The sequence below is a fragment of the Notamacropus eugenii genome, chromosome 5 (genome assembly GCF_028372415.1).
Source record: "Notamacropus eugenii isolate mMacEug1 chromosome 5, mMacEug1.pri_v2, whole genome shotgun sequence".
In the NCBI taxonomy this organism is placed as follows: Eukaryota; Metazoa; Chordata; class Mammalia; order Diprotodontia; family Macropodidae; genus Notamacropus; species Notamacropus eugenii.
Genome location: NC_092876.1, coordinates 360,221,224 through 360,245,805, shown reverse-complemented (window position 1 = coordinate 360,245,805; position 24,582 = coordinate 360,221,224). Strand labels below are relative to the sequence as shown.

At 37.2% G+C, this 24,582-nt stretch overlaps 1 protein-coding gene across 4 annotated transcripts in view; it reads left to right on the top strand.

The window, feature by feature from the left end:
- Positions 1-24,582, top strand: part of DZIP3 (DAZ interacting zinc finger protein 3) — a 114,936-nt gene that overhangs the window by 20,458 nt on the left and 69,896 nt on the right. For 3 of the 4 annotated variants that reach the window (XM_072614054.1, XM_072614053.1, XM_072614052.1), the window contains 3 exons: positions 6,950-7,066; positions 9,147-9,227; positions 12,142-12,266. In XM_072614054.1, the coding sequence (XP_072470155.1) occupies positions 6,950-7,066; positions 9,147-9,227; positions 12,142-12,266 (323 nt within the window). Of the gene's footprint in view, positions 1-6,949; positions 7,067-9,146; positions 9,228-11,805; positions 11,865-12,141; positions 12,267-24,582 lie in introns of those variants that run through there. The other variant, XM_072614055.1, reaches the window with a different exon arrangement.

Genomic DNA, 24,582 nt, shown 5'->3' with positions numbered 1-24,582 from the left:
TTCTATTTTGCATATAATGAGTTTGAGGTGCCTGCAGGACATCCAATTGGAGATTTCCAAGAGGCAGTTGCTGATGCAGGACTGTGACTCAGGAGAAAGAACAGGATTTGATATATAGATCTAGGAATTATCAGCATAGAGATGATAGCTGAACCCATGAGAGTTGATGAGATCATCAAGTGAGTAATGCCAGGAAATGAGGTAAGGGAGCAGAATAGAATTTTGGAGGATACCCATGCTTAGTCAGCATGTCCTGGGTGAAAGAACCAGCAAAGGAAACAGAAATAGCAATAAAGACACAGTAGAGGGACAACCAATAGATAGCAGTGTCATGAAAATCCAGAATGGAGAAAATATTCTGGAAAAGAAAGTGATCTGGAATGCCACCCAGTCATGAAGACTGATGATTGAAAAAAGGCCACTAGATTTATTAATTAAGAGCTCACTGATAACTTTGGAGAGTACTGTTTCAGATGAATAATGTGGTGAGAAGTCAACCTGCAGACAGTTTTGAGTAAGGGAAGAGTAAAGGGAGATACCAAGTATAGACTGATTACCCAAGGAATTTAACCTTAAGGGTTGGAGAAATGTGGAATAATAGCTTTTGGAGATGGTAGGATCAAGTGTTTTGGGTTTTTTTTTTTTAAACACAGAGATAAATGGGCAGAGGATAGAGTATAATTGTGTTGGTTCATCAAAGGGTTAAGAGTGTAGCTAGTCTGGGAAAAGACTGAAAAGTGGAATAAAGGGAGAAGAGGATAAAGAACAGGGATAGAGGTAGGAGTAGCTGGGTGGTACCATAGTGCACAGAATGCTGGGCCTGAAGTCAGGAAGCTTCATCTTCCTGAGTTCAAATCTGGCCTCAGACACTTACAAGCTGTGTGACCCTGGACGAGTCACTTAACCCTGTTTGCCTCAGTTTCTTCATCTGTAAAATGAGCTGGAGAAGGAAATGGCAAAGCAGTCCAGTATCTTTATCAAGAAAACCCCAAATGAGGTCACACAGAGTCAGATAGGATTGAAATGACTCAACAGCTACAATAAAGGGTAGTAAGGTGTAAGGAAAGGTGGAGTAATAAAAGATTATGGGTAAAGGAATTAGTCATGGTTGAGGAAATTGAGGAACTAGAATTTCTGGTTGTTTGAGGGAATATCAACAAGTATATAGAAGTTCCCAAGTATAAGGGCAAGTGTGAGAGTGGAGAAGAAGACTTTGAAACCAATTACTGAATTCCTTGTGAAAGGAAGGAGAATGACCCAGGCCTGGTAAATGGCTGCCCTTTGATCTGGATTAGTTGATACACCTGGACATAGTGAACCTCACAGAATGACAGAAGACAGAGTAAAGAAGCAGGAATGTTGGCAAATGACATGGAGCAAAGAGACAGCTCTCCTTCCAGGACCAGTGGAAGGGAAAGGAGAAGGAGATGAGTGACAGTAGAACTAGGACTGGAGAAGATGGGCAGTGTTTTCTGAGGAAAACGAGGTGTTTATTGAGTACAAGAAAAAGAAAAAAGTGTGAGGAAAAAAGGGAAGTTTGTTAATGGTAGAGTCAGGCAGCACAATCCATGGGGCAGGCAGACTTAGATGGGGACCTGAAACAGTGGGCTTGAGCTGCATGGACATTGGGGAAGGGGAAGCCTGAGACTGATTGCTGTGGGACAGTGGGAAGCAGTTGTGGGAGAGGGTGCTGTTTTTCATGTAAGCCTGGTGGGCTTCTGCATAGCTGGGATTGGAAGAATCAGAGTGGAATTTTGCTAGTTTTACGGACTACAGCACCTTTTGCCTGGGACTTACACTCCCTTGTTCAGTCGGTTTTTTAGTCATCTCCAACTCTTCCTTATCCCATTTGGAATTTCTTGATAAAAGATACTGGAATAATTTGTCCTTTCCTTTTCCAGCTCATTTTACAGATAAGGAAAGTGAGGCAAACAGGGTAAAGTGACTTGCCCAGGGTCACACCTTCTAGCTTTCAATGAACATTGAGGGTATATTAGTCTCTTTCAAGTGTTAATGAGGAGGCTGAGCTTATCTGTAGTAAAAATGAGATCCTGGCAGTTTTGAGTCTTGGGCTGGCCTGTTGAGGTTAATGAAGGATTGTTTTGTTCTGTTGGAGGCTCTGGTCCTAGAGAGGAGGGGTATGGTATCTGAGGCATAAGAGGTAGGTTGGGTGGTCTTGGGTTGGGTCCAGTCAGGAAGTCAGGACTTTGTCAACAACAACAAGAGGTAGCAATACAATATATTTTAAAAAATAAGCTATGTCTTCCAACTACTTATTCCAGCAACTAATTGATGACTTTTTAATGCCATGAAATTGTGATTTTATTCTGTAACCATTTAATTATTTTCTTTTGGTAAGAATAGGTAAGTGGGGAACAAGCATTTATCAAAGATGTATTTTGTGCTAAGCACTGTGTGAAGTACTTTACAGATGTTATTTCATTTGATTCTTACAACAACCCTGCAAGATAGGTGCTATTGTGATCTCCTTTTACAGTTGAATAAAGTGAGGCAGACAGAGGTTAAGTGACTTGCCCAGGGTGTAATGGCAATTTAAATGGAAAGATCTTTCCCATTCATTAATAGGCCCATGTGACCTGCTTAAATCACTGGAAGCCTAAGTTACATGTGGTGGGAGGAGCTTGCTAAAGGGATGGAAAATTAAGGATGGAACAGAGTCAGAGGAAGAAGTTAGTGAGAGTGGTTGGGTTGGAGGAGAGGATGCAGGCAGCAAGGCTCATGAGTGTTTGCTTGTGGGAAGCCCCAGCAGGGGTCGGGGGAAGACTTGGGAATGCCTTTGTCCCCAGCAGTGCTAATATGTATTGACTTCTTGGCTACTATGACCAATTTGGCTTTCTGGTGTTTGAATAAATGTTTTTCTTCTGTCTTTTGTGTAGAGAATCTGTTATACTTTGTGATTCAGAACTACACCAGCAAATTCATAGCCATCCTCAGTGCTGTGATACACAGGGTCATACAGTTATTAAGCACGTTAGGCTGGATTTGAACTCAAATCATTCTAACTCCAGACCCAGTGCTTTCTCCACTGAGCCGTCTACCTGTCTCAGAAATTAGATGTGGAACACAAAATTGTTGACTTTGTATAGAGAATGTTGAATTTTAAATATTACTATCTGAAAATGTATCTATAATTTTCAATGCACAATATTCTCAAGGAGAAAATAGTATGATAAATGTTGCTAATGGAAAGGTGTTCAAATTACCTGCATGTGGACCTTTTGTAGCCTTAAAATTAGCATTCTTGTGTGGTACACATGGCTTGAAACAATTGTTAATAATGTAACATTTTGCTTTCTTAAATTATATAACTGAATGTTTATTGATGCAGGAAATAAAAACATGTAGATTTCAGATATGGAATTTGAATAAGTTGTTTTATGCTGGGGAAAAAATTAAAGCAAATTTTTAGGAGAAAGAGCTACACATGTCAAACTCTGGTACTGTCTAGAGACTAGACAATAGATCAGTGAAATAGATTAAATTATAATGAGCTAGAACCAGATGCATAAAGTAATCTAATGTTTGAGAGGCTCCGGATTCCAGAACTCTAGGGAAAGTATTCTTTAGTCAATAAATACTGCTCTGAAAACTCTATAGCAATTTGGCAGAGAGTAGGAGCAGAGCAGCAATGCACTGTTCACTATAATAAAATCTAAATGGATCAGTGATCTAAATATTAAAAACAAACCGCAGAACATCTACATCTATGAGATCACAGCCCTGTTGAAGTACTGATATATGGTTTTCCTTCTATATTGTGGTACTTATACTTTTCAATGGAAAATATATATAAGATTACTTTTACAGAAATGAAAAAAGGATTCAGTGTAGTCACTTAAAAATTCCTTTGTTATTGTTAAGTCATTTTGGTCAAGTCTGACTCTTTGTGACCCCCATTTGGAGTTTTCTTGACACAGGTACTAGAGTGGTTTGCCATTTTCTTCTCCAGCTCCTTTCACAGATAAAGAAACTGAGACAAAGAGGGTTAAGGTTCATTCAGCTAGTAAGTGTCTGAGGCTGGATTTGAACTCAGGTAGATGACTCTTACTTCAGGCCCAGTGCCACTCAGCTGCCCCAAAATTCCTTGCTCCTCATAATAACAATTTTGTATAAACCACTTCTTGAGAGCATATGTAATTTAATTGATGTAATGCCATAGGCTATTAATTAGAAGGCCTCATTCTCCTTTTGGTCACTATAAATCTGTATACATTGATAATGATCAATTATTATCTTCATGAGAGCAGAGGGCATTTTTATCTAAATTTTTAAAAACTTACTCCAGTTCTTAGCATAGTACTCTGAACATAATAGGTGCTTAATAATTGTTGGATTGCATCTGAATATTTAAAACCACTTGGTCTTTGCTTAGTATTTTTTGTAAATAACCACACAACTTCCATATTTTTAAAAATATTTTAATATAATGGAAAATTAAGATTCTCTCCTGTGCACCTTAGTCATGGAATCATAGTTTTAAAGCTGGAAAGGACATTAGAAACCATCTAACTCAAACTTTCATTTTATATTTGAAGACATTGGGACCCAGAGAGGTTTAGTGACTTGCTGAAGTCATACAGATGATAAAGTGGTAGAAATAGGATTTTAGACCAGGAACTTTTGCCTTCAGGTCCATTGCTCTTTCCATTGAACCACGTGGCTCCACCTGATTAGTTATGATTGTGAAGGGTGTTATTCACACTTGACACTTAATCTGTATTAGTGACTTAATACGGACGGTCTTTACAGACGGTCTTCCATCCTGGGATGTACTCCCTGCTCATCTTTGTCTGTTGGAATCATAGGTCCATAAGATCATAGTTCTGTGGTTTAAAGGAACCTCAAAGGCTATCTAGTCCAATGCCCTCATTTTATAATTAAGGAAACCCAAGGCAGAGGGAAGTTAAGTGACTTGCTGAGGTTCACACAGGTAGCAGACCCCAGAGGTGAGATTTGAAACCCAGGTCTTCAGATTCTGAAACCTCATTTTCTATATGAAGCAATTCTTGATCCTCCTGGTTCCTAGTACCCTCCCTGCTAATGTTTACTTTGAATAAATTCTGTACTTATTTATGTGCATGTTATCTACCCTAATGGAATTTGAGCTGCTTGAGGGCCAGGACTATTTAATATTTGTCTTTGTATCCTTAGCACTTTGATGTCACAGAACCTGACACACAGTAGGTTCTTAAGAAAGGTCTATTGCTTGTTTGATATATACAAAATTCATTTGAAAAGCATCAGTATGCTTTGTAAACCAAAGTTCATTGTTATTGGTGGAGAGATTGTCATGGAGACAGGTGCCTATCATGTTTTAATCATATTTATGGAAAGGTCCCTTTTCCAGAGTGTGAATTGGACATTGGAGAAAAGCATTGTAGTTGGGTTAAGGGAAGGAAGTCTCTGTCCTTAGTGTATCTGTTCTTTGGACTGTCTGAACACCATACAGCCTGGATTGAGACTACTATCAATCTACTGTCTTGTACTGATGCTGTCCTTGTGTGGATAAAGGATGCATATCAAATATTACCCTAGGGAAGGCCATAGCTGCGAGTTGATACAAATCTTGAATAAGTAGTGTTACTTCCAGTAAAAGTGATGACCCCACACAGCCATATAGTTCCCTAAGCATGAAACATCAGCATGTTCCTAACAGAGTGATATGAAGGTCAGCTGGTTCTGAAGTCCTGAGTGCTGCTAGCTCTAGTTTGCTTGGTGCTGGCTCCTTCCCATCTTCCCAGTCTTCTCCTACCCCCATGCCCCAGTGACACTGGCCTCCTTGCTGTTTCTCAGACAAGACTTCCATCTCCTGACTCCAGGCAGGCATTTTTACTGGCTGTCCTTCATGCTTGGACTTTTCTTCTTCTTCATTTCCATCTCCTGGTCTCTCTGGCTTCCTTCAGGCCCCACCAAAATCCCACTGTTTATAAGAAGCCTTTCTTTCCTTGATTCTTCTTAATGCTAAGTGCTTTCCTCCTGATGACTATTTCCAATATATCTTCAATACATCTTGTGTATGTTTCCCCCATTGGACTGTGAGCTCCTTCAATGCAGGGACTGTCTATTTATTGCATTTCTTTGTATCCCTGGAGCTTAGCACAGTACCTGGTATATATACATACGTGTGTGTGTGTGTATGTGTGTGTATACATATCTACTCAACCATCCACCCATCTACCCATCTATCTATCCATCTGTCTGTCTGTCTGTCTCACTGTATAAATGCTTGTTGACTGACTACTGCCACCAACTGATAATTGTCTTCTGTTTACACTGTATATGTCTTCTATGAACATAATGGTTTGCATGCCATCTCCCTTATTAGAATGTAAGTTCCTTGAAGGCAGGGATCGTGATTGTTTTTGCTGTTGTTTTTTCCCTCCTTCTTTGCCTCTTCAGTGCTTAACACAGTGCCTGGCACATGGTAAATACATAATGTGGTGGTTCAGTCATTTTTCCAGTTGTGTCTGATTCTCTGTGACCCCATTTGGGATTTTCTTGGAAAAAATACTAGCATGGTTCAGCCATTTCCTTCTCAGATTCTTTTTACAGATGAAGAAACTGAGGCAAACAGGGTGAAGGGACTTTGCCCAGGTTCATACAACTAGTAAGTTGTCTGAGGCCAGATTTGAATTTGGGAAGGAGTCTTCCTGACTCTAGGTTCAACACCATCCACTGAGCCACCTAGCTGCCCATAAACACATAAAAAATTCTTGCTGACATACCGCCTAGGAAGTAAAGCCTGGAAGTGAGCTTTTCCTCCTGGGTAGGCAGTGGTAATGGAACTGGAAAAGAACTGAGTGACCCTATCATTGCTGTAACTATTTGGACACTTTATACAAAGAAAGTTTATTAGAAGCATTTAAAAATAAAATACATAGACACTGATGCTATTTTAAAAATATTTTCAATTCAACTTTCTCCACAGGGCGATGGTGCAGCTGACAATCTCAGTGGGGTGCCAGCAGTTCCCAGTCTATCTTTGGAGGTATTGATCACACAGCTGGATATGACACTTGAGAAAATTCAAGCTGCTAATTGTAATGTAAGTCTTTCCTTTTTGGAACTATGAAGCAATTAACTTGTACTACACTTTTCATCAGGCCAAATCCCATATCTGCCTGCTTTGAGGTTATCCCTCTTTGACTTCAAAGAGCAGAGCATGTGGACGTCTCCTTCCACCATATGATGCCTGCCCAATTATGTGACTGACGTCTACAGTGTCTCTCTGTTCGCCTTCTCTACCAAGAAGTTCTCCCTCTGAAGTAATGAGAAGTTCAAACTACTTGTTACGAATTTTCTCATTTGTGAGGAGATGAAGCTCCACTTTCTTTCCTGCCTTTTTTCTAAACTGGTTTTTCCCACTGATGTGGTTATAATATAGAACTTATATTACCTCTATATCTTCATCCAAGAGACATTTTATTGAATACCTACTGTATACAGAGTAGTGTTCTAGGTATTGGAGGAGATACAAAGTTTAGATAAGACTCCATTCCTGCCCTTTTGAAACTTATAGTGTAGTAAGGGAATAAGATGAACATGCTTGAATATGTGAAGTATGTTCTGTGATTACATCAGCCTGGGAATTGCAAGTGCAGTAATTTTTTTCCACCAATGCAAATAGCTACTCATCAGTGATTCAGTAGATAAGTCCTAGGGAGTTGCCTGAGACACAGAGAGTTAAGTTACTTTTCCAGGGTCATATGATTACTGAGTAGGATTTGAACCCAGGTCTTTTATGCTCAAGCCCATCTCTCTTTCTACTATGCCACACTAACTATAAAACAGGAACATAGGGGCAGCTAGGTGGTGCAGTGAGTAGAGCACTGGCCCTGGAGTCATGAGAACCTGAGTTCAAATCCAACCTCCGACACTTGACACTTACTAGCTGTGTGAGCTTGGGCAAGTCACTGAACCCCAATTGCCTTGCCATCCCCCCTCCAAAAAAAGAAAAGGAAAAAAAGCAGGAACATATTTAACTGTAGTTACATACAGGTATAATGGGAACAGCTCTGGCTTTGGAATCAGAAGACCTAGGTTCAGATTCTGCCTCTCTTGCTTATGACCTTTGTGAATCACTATACCTGTTGGGCTTCAGTTTCCTCATCTGTGAAAGGAGGGCATTGGATTAAGATAGCCTTGGAGGCCTCTTCCAACTGCAGCTCTATATCTGTGATTGTATGAGTTACTGATGGAATTTATGTACATTATTATACTATGAGAATGTAAGAGAGGGAGGAATATAAGAATAAAATACTATCTATTGCCTAAGGAAAGAGGCTGTTCACATCACAGAGCATCAGGAAAAGCTTCATGTAGGAGGTGACATACTTTAAAGAGTAGGTAGGAATGCATCAGGTGAAATGGGGGAAGGGAGAACTTTTCGGACAGGAAATCCCATGAGCCTTAAAGGTGGGAAAGAACAGGACATATTTAGGTGACTCCAGATGCTTTTATCTTCACTCAACAGAAATACATTGGAAAATGTAGCTGATATTAATGTGAAATACCAATAAAATTATTATTTTTTAATTTGGAAGCAACCACAGAACTCATCAATCCAACACCTGCTGGGGGGTGGGATGATTTTAAAATAAGAATATCCCCTGTACATTGAAATTCTTAAACTCTAATTACAGAATACACATGACTGGATTTCTTGTCCCAAATGAAATGAACCTCTTGGCAGAATAGAGTGAGCTGAGGACCTTTTTGTATAATGGAGTTTCTTAGTAGAAAGCTACAAAGTCTTATGTAAAGCTTTGACTTTTAAGAAGGGAATAGTTTAAATGATAAACAGAAACTGTGTGTTTGGAATTATAATGAATAGACGTCATTGGTATTCCTTTTTACGTTTCTTCTAATTCTAGGGAATGTTTTGTTTCAAGACTTTTGACTCTTTTACTTTGCATAAATATATTTCTCTCAACCCCCAGGTCAACTTGTCAAATGCATCTCAAGTGATATTTTATTCATTCTCTGCAATAATTAATGGTTGACAATCCTTTTTACCGCATAAATTGTTAGTTGACAGGTCTTAGCTATTTCTCAGTCTAGAGAACTTGATCAAATCTCATAAATCTCAGGAAATGATCTTTTATAACATCTTTTTTTATTTTTAGGGACATCAGTTAAATATGGATTATTATCTGACATTACTATTTATATGTGGATTAGCACTCATTGAAAGAGGGACAAAGCAGGTATGTATCAAATGACCCATAGAAACATGTAAATATTTTTTCCCCTTTTATTCACTTAAATTTAGCTGCTTTGGAAAAATGGAACTGCTGATTTTTAAAATGTTTTTAAAAAGTGGAGCTATTTGATGACTCTTCTGTCATATGCTTCTAAATATGAACATCCAGAACCAGTAACTGTGATTATGAAAGTGAAAACAAATAATGGGAAGCAATTTACACTGGCTAATTATCTCACTTATTCTAAGCTTGGCTTATGTTTATGATTAAATGTGACATTTTAAACTCTTAAATATCTAATTTTAAATGAAACTGAAAGCCATGTATACTTCTAGATCATATTTTCAGATTGTATCTTGATGTTTTTATATTGAAGTTTAATTTTGCTGAGTCTCGGTTTCTTTATCTTTTAAATAAGGAGATGAGACCTCCTCATCATTGCAGTATCTTGCCTTAGGATTCTATGGTTCCCTGTTATGATTCTCCATTTCTATATTTCCTCAATTATTTTGCTATCACATTGCTGAAATATAATTAACCTTGACATTCTTTCTGTTTTCTTGCTGCCATAATAAAAATCTATAAGTTCAGTCTGGATTAAGAAACTATTTGCATCTATCTGGTACTGTGTTAATATAAATCTGACTTACAATGACCCATAGCAGAATTTAATGTGCCTAAGTTGACACTTTTTTCCTTTATAAAAATTTTAATATACAAATATGCAAAAGACCTGTGATTTCTTAAATATGGTTTGGAAACTTCCTCTACCAAAGCAGGTGAGAGTTGTCTCAAGCACATAAGGGTTAAGTGCCTTGCCCAAAGTATCAGATTTGAACTCATTTCTTCTGGACTCCAAACCTAATACTCTCTACACTCTACTATTTTTCCTCTATGTAATACTAATTTATATTTGAAATGGCATGCATGTGAATTTAAAAAATATATATTCTTAAACTAAAGATTGTTTTGCATTATTTTAATTTACTTTTTCTTAGTGTCAAGGCCAAACTCTGAAATTATGGGAAAAAGGTGGTGTAGTAGAAAGAACACTAGATTTGAAAGTCAAAGGACCAAGGTTCAAATTGAGAAAGCCTCTCTTTTTTAAATTTAGTATTTCATCTTCCCTCAATTATACGTAAAAACAATTTCAACATTTGTTTTTAAAATTGAGTTCCAAATTCTCTCCCTCCATCCCCACCCTCCTCATTAAGAAGGGAAGCAATTTGATATAGTTTATACATGTGTAGTCATGCAAAACATATTTCCATATTAGTCATGTTGTTAAAAAAAACAGACCAAAATAAAAACCCAAGAAAAAGAAAGTTAAAAAATAAGTATGCTTCAATCTGTATTTAGACTCCATTATTTCTGGGAATGGATAGCATTTTTCATCATAAGTCCTTCAGAGTTGTCTTGGATCAGTGTATTGCTGAGAATAGCTAAGTCATTCACAGATGATCATCTTGCAATATTGCTGTTAGTATGTACAGTGTTCTCTTGGTTCTGCTCATTTCACTTTGTATCAGTTCATGCAAGTCTTTCCAGGTTTTCTGAGAACACCTAGCTCATCCTGTCTTATATCACAATGGTATTCCATCACAATCATATACCACAAATTGTTCAGCCATTCTCTAATTGATGACATTCCTTTAATTTCCAATTCTTTGCCACCAGAAAAGAGCTGCTGTAAATATTTGGGCATAGTTCCAAATTGTTTTATGTAATGGTTGAATCACTTCAGAATTCCACCAACAGTGCATTAGTGTCTCAATTTTCCCACGTCTCCTCCAGCATGTCATTCTTCTTTTCTGTCCTATTAGCCACTCTAATAGGTATGAGGTTGTACCTCAGTATAGTTTTAATTTGCATTTCTCTAATAAATAGTGATTTAGAGCATTTTTTTGATATGGCCATAGATAGCTTTGAATGAATGAAATGACTGAATGAAAACTGACTGTTCATATTTTTTGGTCATTTATCAGTTGGGGAATTTTTATTTTTATATATTATTTATATATTTTTTTATATTATATATATTATATATATTTATATATATTTTTATAAATTTAACTCATTTCTCTCTCTCTCTCTATATATATATGGGAGATGAGGCTTTATTAGAAAACTTGTTTCAAATTTTTTTTCACAGTTATGATTGCTAACTGTATTTCCCTCCATCCTACTCCCCCTGCCTCATTTATTCTATTCTCTTTTACCCTGTCCCTCCTCAAAAGTGTTTTGCTTCTGACTGCTGCCTCCCCCAGTCCACCCTCCCTTCTATGAGCACCCCCCCTTCTCTTATCCCCTTCCCCTCCTACTTTCTTCTCGGGTAGCATAGATGAGAGTCTCTTAACTTCTCCAGTCTTTGGTTTCCTTATCTATAAATTGAGGGGTTTAGACTAAATGACCAATAAGGTTTTCTCCTAACCCTACTTATCTTTTATTGTACCTTCAGATTTTATTAGAATTGCTGCATGTTAAGTTGGTGAGCATCACTCTTATCATTTTATAAACAGAAGTGTTGTCTTTCCTTCCCCTCTCTCCCCCAAGGTCTGTTTAACCCTGCTGAGTAAAGTGAGTTGCTCCACAGGTGAATGTTACACAGTACTTTGATTGAGGAACGACAAACCTCCCATGGTTAGTGAAAATGTGCTAGTTTGAATAGTAGTGGCTGTCACAACTCTGGATTTTTGTTGTGGCTGCTTACTTTGAAATGTCATATTATACTTTGAAACTTTGTTTAGGGAAAAGTGGGAATTCCACTGGAAGTGACCGATTGCTTATAAATTATATCTGTGAAAGCTTGAGACTCTTGAATGAGAGAACCCAATGCATGAATGAATAAAATTCTTTTAGATGAACATATTTTCTCTTGTCCTTCATATCAGCCAGACTTGACGTTTTATTCTTCCAGGGTTATTCTGAAGCTAGAAGTAAATTCATGAAAATGAAAACAGAAATTCAGAAGAGAGAAGATTGTCGAAACTTTGTATCTTTAGTTTATTTTGGATGTGGTTTGCTGCTAGTTAGTCAAAAAAGGTAAGAATCTTAATTAATATGTATTTTTTATTGGAAACACCATCAATACGGTGGAAATAATACAGGCATGATAGATTATATGTCAGAAGCCAGAGTTTTAACACGCCAGCTGTGTTCCATTAGTCTGTTCTCTTTAATTTTTTTATCTTTTTAAATTTTAGACTTGAATACTAAAACAAATGCATAATGAGAAAAGAAAAAGAAGCATGTTATAAACTTAAATATCCAGACAAATATAAAATAAGAAAAGAAAAAACATGTCGTGCACATCAGAACGTAGGAGAAGATTCAAAATATGTAGCAATAAATTTTCATTTCAAGAAAGCCTTTATGTTAAATACTGTGTTGAAAGTTGTCCATCTTTTCTGTTTCCTTGTAGGTTTTCTTTTGTTCTCTGCTCTACACTTTTTACTTTGTTCTTTTTTCCTTGTCTTCCTCCCCCTCAGGCTACAATTAAGCATGGATATATTCATAGATAGATGTTGATATGTTGACATACACATGCATACATACATATATACATATACACATACACATAGAATATGTTGTATGTATATATTTTCTCTAAAAGATTCTACTCCTAATCTTTGTTTTTATGTTTGTGCATATCTCTTATTTTCTGTCCCTCCTGAATCCCCTACTTTATTTGTACCCTTTATCTTGCCCTCCTATTACTTAACCTACCCCCCTCCAACAATCCCCCTCTTATCCTCCCATTCTCATAAATCTAAATACCCTTTTTATATGCCCCTTTGATTTATTTCCTCACCCTTACCTCTAAAGATCCCTCCCTTATCTTCCCATTTAACCCATATATACCCCCTTTTACCTATTCCCTTACTCCCTCTAGAGAACCTTCATTCTCTCCCCCACCTCCCTATCCCCTTAGTGTTTTATTTCTTTCTAAATTTAGAAGACTTTTATACTCTTCTAGATGTATGTATATTATATATATATATATATTATATATATGTATATACATATATAATATTCACACACACATACACACACACACACACACACATACACATATATATTGTTCCCTCTTGAACCGATTCCTGAAGAAAGGAAGTTCTGGAACTAACAGCCCTCCTCCCCCATCTAATTCCTCTGTGTTGGGTCTTCCTCTCACACCTCATTTGTATAAGATAATTACTCTTTTTAGCTGTGCCTGTACGGTTTTACTTTTTAAAGTCATACCATGCTCAGTTCTACCCCAGTCCTTCTCAGGAACTACCCAATTACTACTAACAATCTTTGACATACTTCTGCATTTTGCATGCATTTTTCTGTAAACAATTTTTCCTTATTGAGTTCTTTGTAATTAGTCTTTGGTATGTACCTTATATTTCTCTTGGCTCTTGTATGTCAGATCTTTTATTAAGTTCAGTTTTTTTTTTTTAATAAAACAAAATCCTAAAAGTCTGACAGTTCATTAAATGTCTTTTTTTTTTCCCATTCAGGATGATGCTTAGCTTTTCTAGGTATGAGATTTTTAGCTGGAGGCCCAGACCTTTTGCTCCTCTATATAGTGTTCCAAGACTTGGGGTCTACTAATGTTGCCACTACTAGGTCTTGTGTGATTCTGATTGTGGCACCACCATATGTAGATTATTTCTTGCTGCTCATAATGTTTTGTCCTTGAGCTGGGGGTTTTGAAATTTGACTATAATATTCCTGTAGGTTTTTCTTGTAGGATCTCTTTCAGGTGGTGATCAGTGGATTTTTTCTATTTCTGCTTTCCCCTCGTTTGAATGCTTTAGGACAATTTTTAAAAATTATTTCTTTTACTATTGTATCAAGGTTCTTTTTTTCATCATAGCTTTCAGTTAGTCCTGATTATTCTTATTTTTTTTTCTAGATCTGTTTTCCAGATCAGTTGTTTTTCTTATGAACTGTTTTACATTCATTTCTACTTTTCTATTCTTTATATTTTGTTTTATTATTTCTTGACCTCTTATAACTTTGCTGGCTCCCCTTGCCCAAATCTAATTTTCAAGGACTCATTTTCTTGCTTAAGATTCTAGATCTCCTTTTCTAATGGGTTGACTTTCTTTTCATAATCTTCTTGTTTTGGATTGTTCTTTATTTAAAAATTCTTCTTAAATCTCTCATTTTATTTTTGATGTCTTTTTAAAGTTCCTCTATGAATTCTTTTTGGGCAGCTGACCATTTGACATTACTCTTTGGGGGCTTCTTTATTTCAGTATTCTCCTCTGATGGTGAACCCTGGTCTTCATTCCCATAGTAACTCTCCATGGTTGGATTCTTTCTCCTTTGCCTGTGCATGTTTTTTTAAATAGTAGCTTAATTTTTATAATCACATCTAGTCCTGGGGTATGAGGGATGTTGCCTCTGACCTCAGATCCTCCTTCAGTTCTCCTCTCTGACCTTGAACCCAAACCAAGACCTCCAGCCTCCTGTGAGTGCCAACCCCCAGTAGCGTCTCTACTCCATTGCTTTTGCACTCAACCTAGCGTGTGCTGGTTCCTTCTCACTCCTGCCACATCTCCAAAGCACAGCTGGGTCTGGCATTCCTTGTCAGCAGAGGTTCCCTCAATCTTCCCCTCCATTACTGTCCTGGGGGGCTAAAAGTTCCTGTGACTGGGGCTGAGGCAGCCTCCCAAAACAGCTAACCCCCTGGGCTTGCCACTTGTTGTTTAAGCAATCTCTACCTTGGAGGTGTTTACTCTTCACTAGAACCAGGGACTTTTCTTCAGATCTTCTCTGATTCCAGATCCAGATCCTGATCCAGGAGGATTCCTGTTCTGCCCCTTTTTTAGCGCTCAGTATTTGCCCTGAGGTGCTATTTCATCTTTTTTGTGGAGGAAAATCTTGAGAGCTTGAAATTTTCTGAACTACTCCACCATCTTCCCAGAATCCTTTCCCAGTTTGCTCTCTTCTTTTGCAAAGTATAGAATTTGTAGAGGTCAAGAGACCTTAGAAGTCAATTATTACCAAAGAAGATTTTGAAGATCAGCGAGTTGTCAAGACACATAGCGTTACTTAGTGCCAGTCCTGTACTGTTCTCTACTTCCCCATCCTATGCCTTCCTCCTCAAAGAATTGATCATCTGACCTGGGAGAAGTCCAATTTCTTTCTGCCAAAGTTTGTTTATTTAAATTTATTCAGAAGGATTAAATGTAGTCAATGAAGGGCTAGAGGAGTATAGATGTTAACTAGTGTAACAGTTAGGAATCCCTGTTCTGGGTTGATAGAATCCTTTTTGATTACATAGTTTAAATAAAATAAAACTAGGCAAGGGAGCCTTTTCCTTGGTAGCAAGCAGAGTGGTTTTGTTTTAGTCCCTACAACAGGGCCTGAACCATTCTTACAGTACTACCATAGCATTGGTATTCTCCAAAATTCCTGCCAGCTTGAAAATTTTATGATTCTGAATTTTAATATTCTAGATCTAAGATGAGGAAACTGAGGCAGACAGAGGTTAAGTGAATTGTCAAGGGTAGCACAGCTAGTAAGTGGCTGCCTGGATTTAAACTCACATCTTCCTGACATTCAGCCCAGTGTTCTACACAGTATATCAAACCAATTTGCCAACCGTCTCTAAAGCCCAGAAAAATTAAGTGACTTGTCTGAGATCTCATAGTAGTGATGTCGTTCTTGAATCCAGGGCATCTGATAGTAAATTCCTTTCTCTTTCCGTTGCTCGTATTCTGCTTTCCTGATGTGTTAAGTTTGCGGAGATTGTGAGACATCTATAAAATGAGAAAGTGGCCATTGAGGTCCCTCCTACTTCTAGATGTATCATTTTATAAGATAGAAAAAATCCTGCAGTGAGGACTAGTGAGAGGATAATAATTAATAGCCTATTATTTATAATTTTGCAATGTTTTTCAGACATTTTTCATTTGATCCTCATGATACCTCATGACACAGTGCTCCAAGCCTGATTTTTGCCATTTCACAAATGGAGAAACTGAGGCTTGGAATTTTATAATTTGCCCAGGTTCCTAAGTCTAGTAAGCTGTAGAACTAGTCTACCAACTTGACTCTTTTGACTTTGAGTCTAATGCACTGTATTTCTTTGGAGAGTGTTCTGAAAGTATTATTATTTTTCACTTTGAGAAATCATACTTCTCTATGTTTTCCTCAGGTGCTCTTCACTTTAATAGTAAAATCATCTTTTTTACATTTTTTTGCATTGACTAGACAATAAACTTTAGAATTATGTTATATGGCAGTGGGGATATTGGTGCTACTACTACTCATGAAGCTTTGAATTGTACCATAAATAGATGTTCCAAATGGAAGCATTTTATGCTTAGATAATCCATCAAACACAACAGAACATATTTTATGGATTTGTTAATGCATGTCTCTGGAGTGCTTTGAACCTGGGGCTCCAGTTGCCTGAGGTGTATATTAAATGCTCCCATTAAAGTAAACCCCTGAGAGCCTTAGTGTTATTTTTATATATTTTTTCTCTTCTTGCATTTTATGTTTAAAAATGGTGTTCAGCATATACTGCCACCAGGGACCATAGTTCATTGTGGAATGATAAGTACTGGGGGAGAATAAAGAGTGAGAAAGAGTAAAGGCCTTTTTTAAACCATTAAATCTCGGACTGTTTTTAAAGCAGCTGCCATCATGTACTGTTTTCCAAATACACTTCACTGAGGAATCATAATGTAAAAATGTAAAAATGAAAGATTTATGAAAGTACTTTAACGTGATAGGATCCTCTGCCCTATAGGCTAAAATCACATTTCAGTGGTGTACGAATGCTGCAGTTATTTCTGAAGAACTTAGACTTGTTTCCTTATTTCATCATAAGGATTTTGGGAATTGAAACACTAGTATTTCAGAGGATCATGGGATTTAAATATGGAAGAGAGATAGGAAATCATTACAGTCCTCTCATTTTACAAATGAGTAAACTGAGGCCCAGAGTTGGGAAGTGCTTTGACCTAGGTTGCACAGATGGCAAACAGCCGAGCCAGATTCTGAATCAGAGAATTCAAAGTTGGAGGGAACCTAAGGGATCTTCTAATAACCTAAATAAGTGTCCTCTCAACCGCTTCCACAGCAAGTGGTCATCTTGCCTTTGTGTGATGACCTCGTGAAGATTAACCCATTATCTTCCATGGTGAGTCATTCTACATTTGGAAAGCTTTAATTTTTTAATAATTTTTTATTACTTCAAGCTTGAACCTACCTCTCCACAACTTTTACCCATTGTTACTACTACTGCCTACTGGGGATAAGAAGAACAAATCTAATTGTTCTTCCAGGTGACAGACTTAGCATTAACTGCTTAATTTTTAGATGAAATTGTGTCATTCACAGTTCTTATCACTGTTAAATTTTCTCTTTTCTAGGCTATCTCTAGTTTCTTTAGCTGATCCTCATATGGCATTATTTTAAAGGCCCTCAGACCTATTCTTCTTTTAACCTAACCTCAGAATGCTGCCATATTGCAGAATTAGACTTTGCAGTGTACCAAGACCCCTTGATCTTTTTATTTTTAAAACAGGAATTATTATTCAGCTTTGCTTTCCTTATACTTGTTTAGGCTGACTTGCTCCATAGAATTTTTTGGTCATGTGAGACATTTAACTGAACCTTTGAAATCCACTCTTTGCAAAGTTGGGTGCAGATTTGTTTCCAGTATTTTCTTCTTTATCATGAATTCTAAGCTAGAGTGGTCACTTGCCTCCAGGTTCTCTAATATTCAGCAATCAGTTCTTTCTTGTTAGTCAGAATTAGGGTCAGTGTGGCTGTGTTTCTTGTCACTTTCTCTACCTTTTGAAGAGTTAAATCACCATCAAGGCAAGCCTAGAATTTATTAGCACCTCTGTTTTTAGAATAAAGAACTCCATTTGATTCCTGAATAATGAAATCCCCTGTCCCTATCATATAATATCTCTGTCCTTGGCTTATAAACCATTTCCCAAACTTTTCACCTATTTTTTTTTTACTTCTGTCCAAGTGTACTGTAGTATATTCTCATGACAATATTTCCTGTTTTTCATCCTATTAATCTTGACTCAAATATTCTTCACCATTATTCTTTCTTCTAGTTCTTGGATTTCTTCATAAGTAGATCTTTCTAATATATAATACAACTCTGTCACTTACCTATTCTCTTCATTTTCATTAAGGAACAACCTTCCAGATTTATATTCTAGTCATGTACCTCATCTTTTCACATCTTATTGATTAGTGTGGGGTTTAATTTGCTTTCTTGTGTTATGAGCTGTAGTTTAACATATTTCCCATGCTTTGTGCAGTTATTTCTAGGTATCTGAGTCTAACGGGTTTCACGAATGGATTGCCTGTTGGATTGTCTTCTGCAAATTTCTGAGCATTTCTAGTGCTATTTTTCTTTTTTATGTATGTTATAGCTCCCCCTCTCCTTAGTTTCTACTTTGGTGTAGATATTGGCATACAGTGTTTGCTTCTCCTCCTTTCTTCCTTTCAGTTTAAGGTCTTGCTTCAATTTCTGGGAATCACAGAATTTCCAAATTTGAAGGGATCATTTAGTCCAGCTCATACCTCACCTTAAAGCTTCAGCAACAAGTAGCTATTCAGCCTTTGCTTGAAGATCTCCAGTGAGAACAAACACACTGTTTCAAGGCAACTCATTCAACTTTGGACAACTCTAATTGTTAGAAAGGGGCAGTGAGATGGAATAGAGTATAGGGTGTTAGGCCTGGAGTCAAGAAGACTCATTCTCATGAGTTCCAGTCCAGTTTCAGACATCACTGTCTGGGCAAGTCACTTAACCCTGTTTGCCTCAGTTTCTTCATCAGTAAAATGAGCTGCAGAAGGAAACGGAAAACCACTCCAGTATCTTTGCCAAGAGATCCCCACATGGGGTTATGAAGAGTCAGACACGACTGAAAAATGACCGAACAACAATAACTGTTAGGACTTATTTTCTTGCATCAAACTTAAAACTGTATTTTTGTAATTTCTACCCATTGCTCCTAACTCTGCTCTTTGTAGCCAAGGAGAACAAATCCAGTACCTCTTTTAGTTGGCAATTTCTTCAAATACTTGAAGATAGCTATAATTTTTATTTTCCCCTTAATTATCCTTTTCTCCACATTAAACACCCCTAGTTTCCTCAACCAGTATTAGTGTGATATGTTCTTTTTTTCTTGCCATCTTGTTCTTGCTTTTATGAGCATTTGTCAACTTGTCTATGACTTACCCAAAATGTGGCACCCAGAGCTGCATGTAGTGCCTCAGATATACCTGACCAGAGCAAGGGATTTTGGAACTATTACTTCTTGATTCTGCAGACTATGCCTCTCAATGTAGCTTAATATAGATAGAATCACTTTTTATTGGCTGCCCTATTCTATCATTGACTCAATGAGTTTAAAATCCATGAAAATCTCCAGATTCGTTTTTCCACAGGAAGTGTTATCTAGCTACATCTCCCCATCATGTAAACATGAAGTCCATTTTTATAACTTTTCATTTGCCCCTGTTCACTTTTATCTTAATTATATTTTTTCCCTTCACTTTAACCTGAGAGAGCCTATGGATATGGATTATCATCTACCATGTTAGTAATACCTCCAAATTTTGTTTTACAAACAAATTAGCAAGTATTTCCTCTGTGCTTTCATCTAGACCATTAATAAAAAATATTAAATATGGTCCAGAAATCCAAATTCTTGTTCTTCATTAACTGTTCCTAAATCTGTCTCTTTTAGTTGCATTGATGAAAATATCATTTGTAAGTCCCCAGACTTTATAGTCCCTACAAATTACTAGGTATCTGTGGCAGTACCAGTTTCCCTCACATAAAGTACCCAAAGTGATCATCATGTTTAATGGGAGTTTCTCTGTCATATCTCAGATACGTACCTGGGTTAGACAGCAGAGCCTTATTGTTCACGTCAACCATGACTCCTTAGCTGGGAGTCAGGAGCCACAAATAACTCATCTCTTTTTCCTTTGATCTTGCCTGGATGTCCTTTTCCCCCATGTCATCCATGGATCTACTTCATCCTCCCTTGGAGTGCAGCAAAGCTGCTTCCACTTCAGAGGAGCCAGTTCACTCTATGTGGGAAGATCCTTATACCTCTTCCTTAGCTGTAAGTGTTCAGAGATCCTTCTTCTTTGCTGCCTTCTGTGTCAACTTCAAACATTCACAGCTCCAGTCAGGATTCACTTCTGTCTTTTCAGTCCCCCCTTTTCTCTTCTTTAAAAGAAATCTTAAAACTCCTCCTTTTTTTCAAGAAACATTCAATTTTTCATAATAACCTATAAAATGGAGACATTTCTTTAGACTTGGGGTTATTAGTCTCTTTTTTTCTGTTATGGACCCCTTTGGCTATATGGTTTAGCTTATGGACCCCTTCACAGAATAATATTATTTGTTTTAAATTCATAATTGAAGGAAATGTTAAATTATAGTTAGGGGTTAATAAAAGAAGATATATAACTTTTCCTACCTAAGTTCACATAACCCCTGAAATCTATGACCCTCTTGGGAGGGGGAGGGAAAAATATATCCATAGACCCTGGATTAAGAATTTCTCCTCAACAACTTTCATCTCTCTGCCTAAAAAAGCAAGAGTAAACTATGCTTTTGTGAATTTGTTACTTGGCAACTAAATGGTGCAGTGGATAGAGCACTAGACCTAGAGTCAAGAAGGCCTGAGTTCAGATTTGACCTCAGGCACTAACTGTGTGACCCTGGTTAAGTCACTTAACTGTTTGCCTCAGTTTCCTCATCTGTAAAATGAGCTGGAGAAGGAAGTGGCAAACCACTCCAATATCTTTGCCAAGAAAACCCCACATAGGATTAAAGAGTCTGAAATGACTGAACACCAACAAGCAGTTATTTACCCATGATTGAAACATTGTTTCTATGCAAAATCTGCTTTGCCCTCTACTAGATGAACCTGGGATACTCAGTCCTGTTGGTATTTTTCCTGACACTTTGCTATGAAACAAAATTCTTTGTTGCCCTGCATGCTTCCCTAACTGAGAAGGCTTAGTTTCTGAGCATTTTATAGGAGTCTTAGGAGAGCCTTAGCTAGCTTGTTCATTTCCTTTTGATTGGCAATTAGTGGGTAGCTTCCTGAGGCTGAGTACCAATAGAAGCTGAGGTGGAGGAGCTAACCCAATCCAATTACCATCCACTTCACACAACTTTCTACCTCTTCTGATGATTAGATTTTTAAAGGGTTTTTCCTGTCTTTAGATTTCTCTGGTGGTCTTTGTCTGAGTTTAATTATTTCAGTTACTCCCTATGGAGCCCAATAGTATCTGAGATGCTCCTGTGAACATTATCATCAAACCTCATTCCTACCTACTGCAAGAGAAAGTGGAGTCCTTCTTTAGTCCTCTTTAGAACCATGTAAACTAGTATGGTTTGAACTGGGGATTTGAAAACATCATAGAATTCTGGGTCTGTTGTTTATTCAGATTGAATGGTATAAATATCCCCATTAAAATCTGAAGCTCAAAAGTCATACCACATAACAGGTGGCAGAGAAAGTGAAATGATTTACCACACAGACAGGCAAGTTTATTTTCAAATTATTATCCCCAAACAGCATTACCTAATGAAGTTTAAAATATGATATTATATTTAGCATAAAGGTAAATCATGCCATGAATACTTTAGAGACCAAAGGTTATTATATATTTCATACCAATGTGATGATTATTCTCTGCTTAATTTTGTTATAAAAATATATATATATGTATATAGTGGTTCAGCATTAGCTTTTTGCATTCAAGATGTTCATATGCATAGCACCTTCCATTTTGAAGAACATTGATTTCATTTAATAACCAAATGGGTTCACTGAATTTAAGAGCCAATCTTGTATAAAACTACTGATGCAGACTTAATTCAATTGGGTATTACAAATTTGAAAAATATTAGTTAAGCTTTAGGATGTGCAGTTTCTAGTGATAATTCTGAAATAACCATTCTAACTGATATGTCAGAAATGTCAGTTCTCCCCTTTGGATGCTGGCTTAGCATCGGAATCTAAAGTTTGATTTTCGATGATAAGATCAAAAACTTTCAGTTTGTGGTATACATGTCACAGTGTTTTAGCCTATTATTTTATTCTAAGACACAAAGATTATACCAAAATAGAGTATCCTGCTGATTACTTTTATAGTATTGTCTTTTGTAGTTAGATCGACAGACAACCTATAGGAAGTCTATCAGGACATACATTTTGGAGAGACGCTGCAAATAGATGACAAACTAGACTGAACAGAATTAAAAGGAGGAAGAGAGGGAGCTTGTTTTAATTTGGGAAGTTGTGCCATGCTTTCAATGACCTCATACTTCTCTCTGAAACAAAATCATGTGTAGTTAATACCACTGTTCTTCCAGTAAAGGCTATGAGTCATGAAGGGCAGCTAGGTGGTGGCACGGTGGATAGAGTACTGGTCCTGGAGTCAGGGAGACCTGAGTTCAAATGTGACCCTTAGATACTTACTTGCCATGTGCCCCAGGGCAAGTCATTTAACCCTATGTGCCTCAGTTTCCTCATCTATAAAATGGACTGGAGAAGGAAATAGCAAACCACTCCAGTATCTTTGAGACAAACAAAACAAAGAGCCAAAGGAAGTCTCAGAGTCAGATAAGACTGAAAAATGACTAAGCAATGAATCATGAAATGCCGTAGTGTTATTTCAAGTATTACTTTAGTGAAGCATTTATTTTCTCTCCCTCTTATCCCTCCCCATGGAAAGAAAAAAATAAAAAACTGAGCAAACTTCTTACAAATATGAGTAATTAGGCAAAGCAAATGCTCTGTTTGGCCATGCCTGAAAATGTACGTCTTATTCTGCATCTTGAATCTATCATCTCTCTGTCAAAAGGTAGGTAGTATAAATCACTATCTGTCTTTGGAAACATGGGAAGTCATTGCATTGATCAGAGAATTTGTTTTTCAAAGTTGTTTATCTGTACTATATTATTGATTACATATAAATTGGTCCCCTGGTCTTTCTTGCTTTACTGAATATCAGTTTGTACAAGTCTTACCAGGCTTTTCTGAACACACCCCTTTCATTCTTTCTTATGGCAGAATAATATACTTTCATATACCAAAACTTGGTCATCCATTCCACAGTTGATGGCTGCATCCTTAGTTTTCAGTTCTTTGCCCCCACAAAAGAGCTTCTATACATATTTTTATACACATGATTTTTTCCCTTAATCTTTGATCTCTTTTATCACGAGGCCAATAGATATGCACATTTTAGTGACTTTTGGGTATGGTTCTGAATTGTTTCCCAGAATCACTTTCCCAGTTCATAGCTCTGCCTATGTCTGCACATTAATCTGTGTATTTTCCCATAGACCCATTCACGTTTCTCATTTTCCTTTTTTTGTCAACTTTGCCAATTTGATGGGGATGATGTGGAACCTCAGTTATTTTCATTTGCATTTCCTAGTTATTTGGAACACTTTTTTCATATGGTTATAGACTGCTTGACAATTTCAAGGTGTTAGTGCTTAAAGCAAATTTATTTCAAGGAATATAATAAGGAATAAAAAAGGGAATTATTATAAGTAAAGCTCAAGCTGAGTTTCCACATTTCTTTTCCTGCAGTTTGGGTCATAGCTTCTGCAAAAGGATCATTTCACCCATCAATAAAGTCCTAACATCATGATTATAATATTGTTATGGATCATGGGGTGAGTTCAGTTGTTGCTAATGGTGTCATCACCCTCATCAGTAGCTTCTGCTTTCTCTTAGGCACTCCCGTTTGTCTTTTCCAGAAATTTTCTGTAGCTCTTGACTTGCTTTAGGGCTCCTGGCAAGTAGCCTGGCAATCTCTGCCCCTGCTACAAACTAAATTTCCCATTACTGTTGTCTCCTGCAAGCTTTTCTTGTTTGTTGGTTCTTCCCTTTATCTCTGCCATCTACCTAGAAGTCTTCCTGTATTCCCCATGGTTCTGTCTCATACCAATCAGACTTGGTAGTTTTGGGGCATATACCCTGAGTTTATAGCTTTATGGGAAAGAGAGGTTTTTTTTTGGTTTTGTTTTGTTTTGTTTTTTGTTTCAATCAGTGCTCCCTTCCCCTTTTCCATCTGCTTAGCTCTCCTACTTTGGGAAAAAGATGAATGACCACCATCTCCTCTGGCTTCCATATGCTCTCACAACTGCTTATTGCATGAATGAGAGATCTGGGAGAAAATGTTAATAGTATTTTGTAGAGAGAGACATCATCGTTGTCTACTTATTGTTTGTAGAGTATGGCTCATTCGTGGTTGAGACTTTCAGACTGAAGATACAAGTAATTCTAACTCAGGTTTATTTGCAGTTCAAGGTTTGCAAAGCACCTTCCTCATA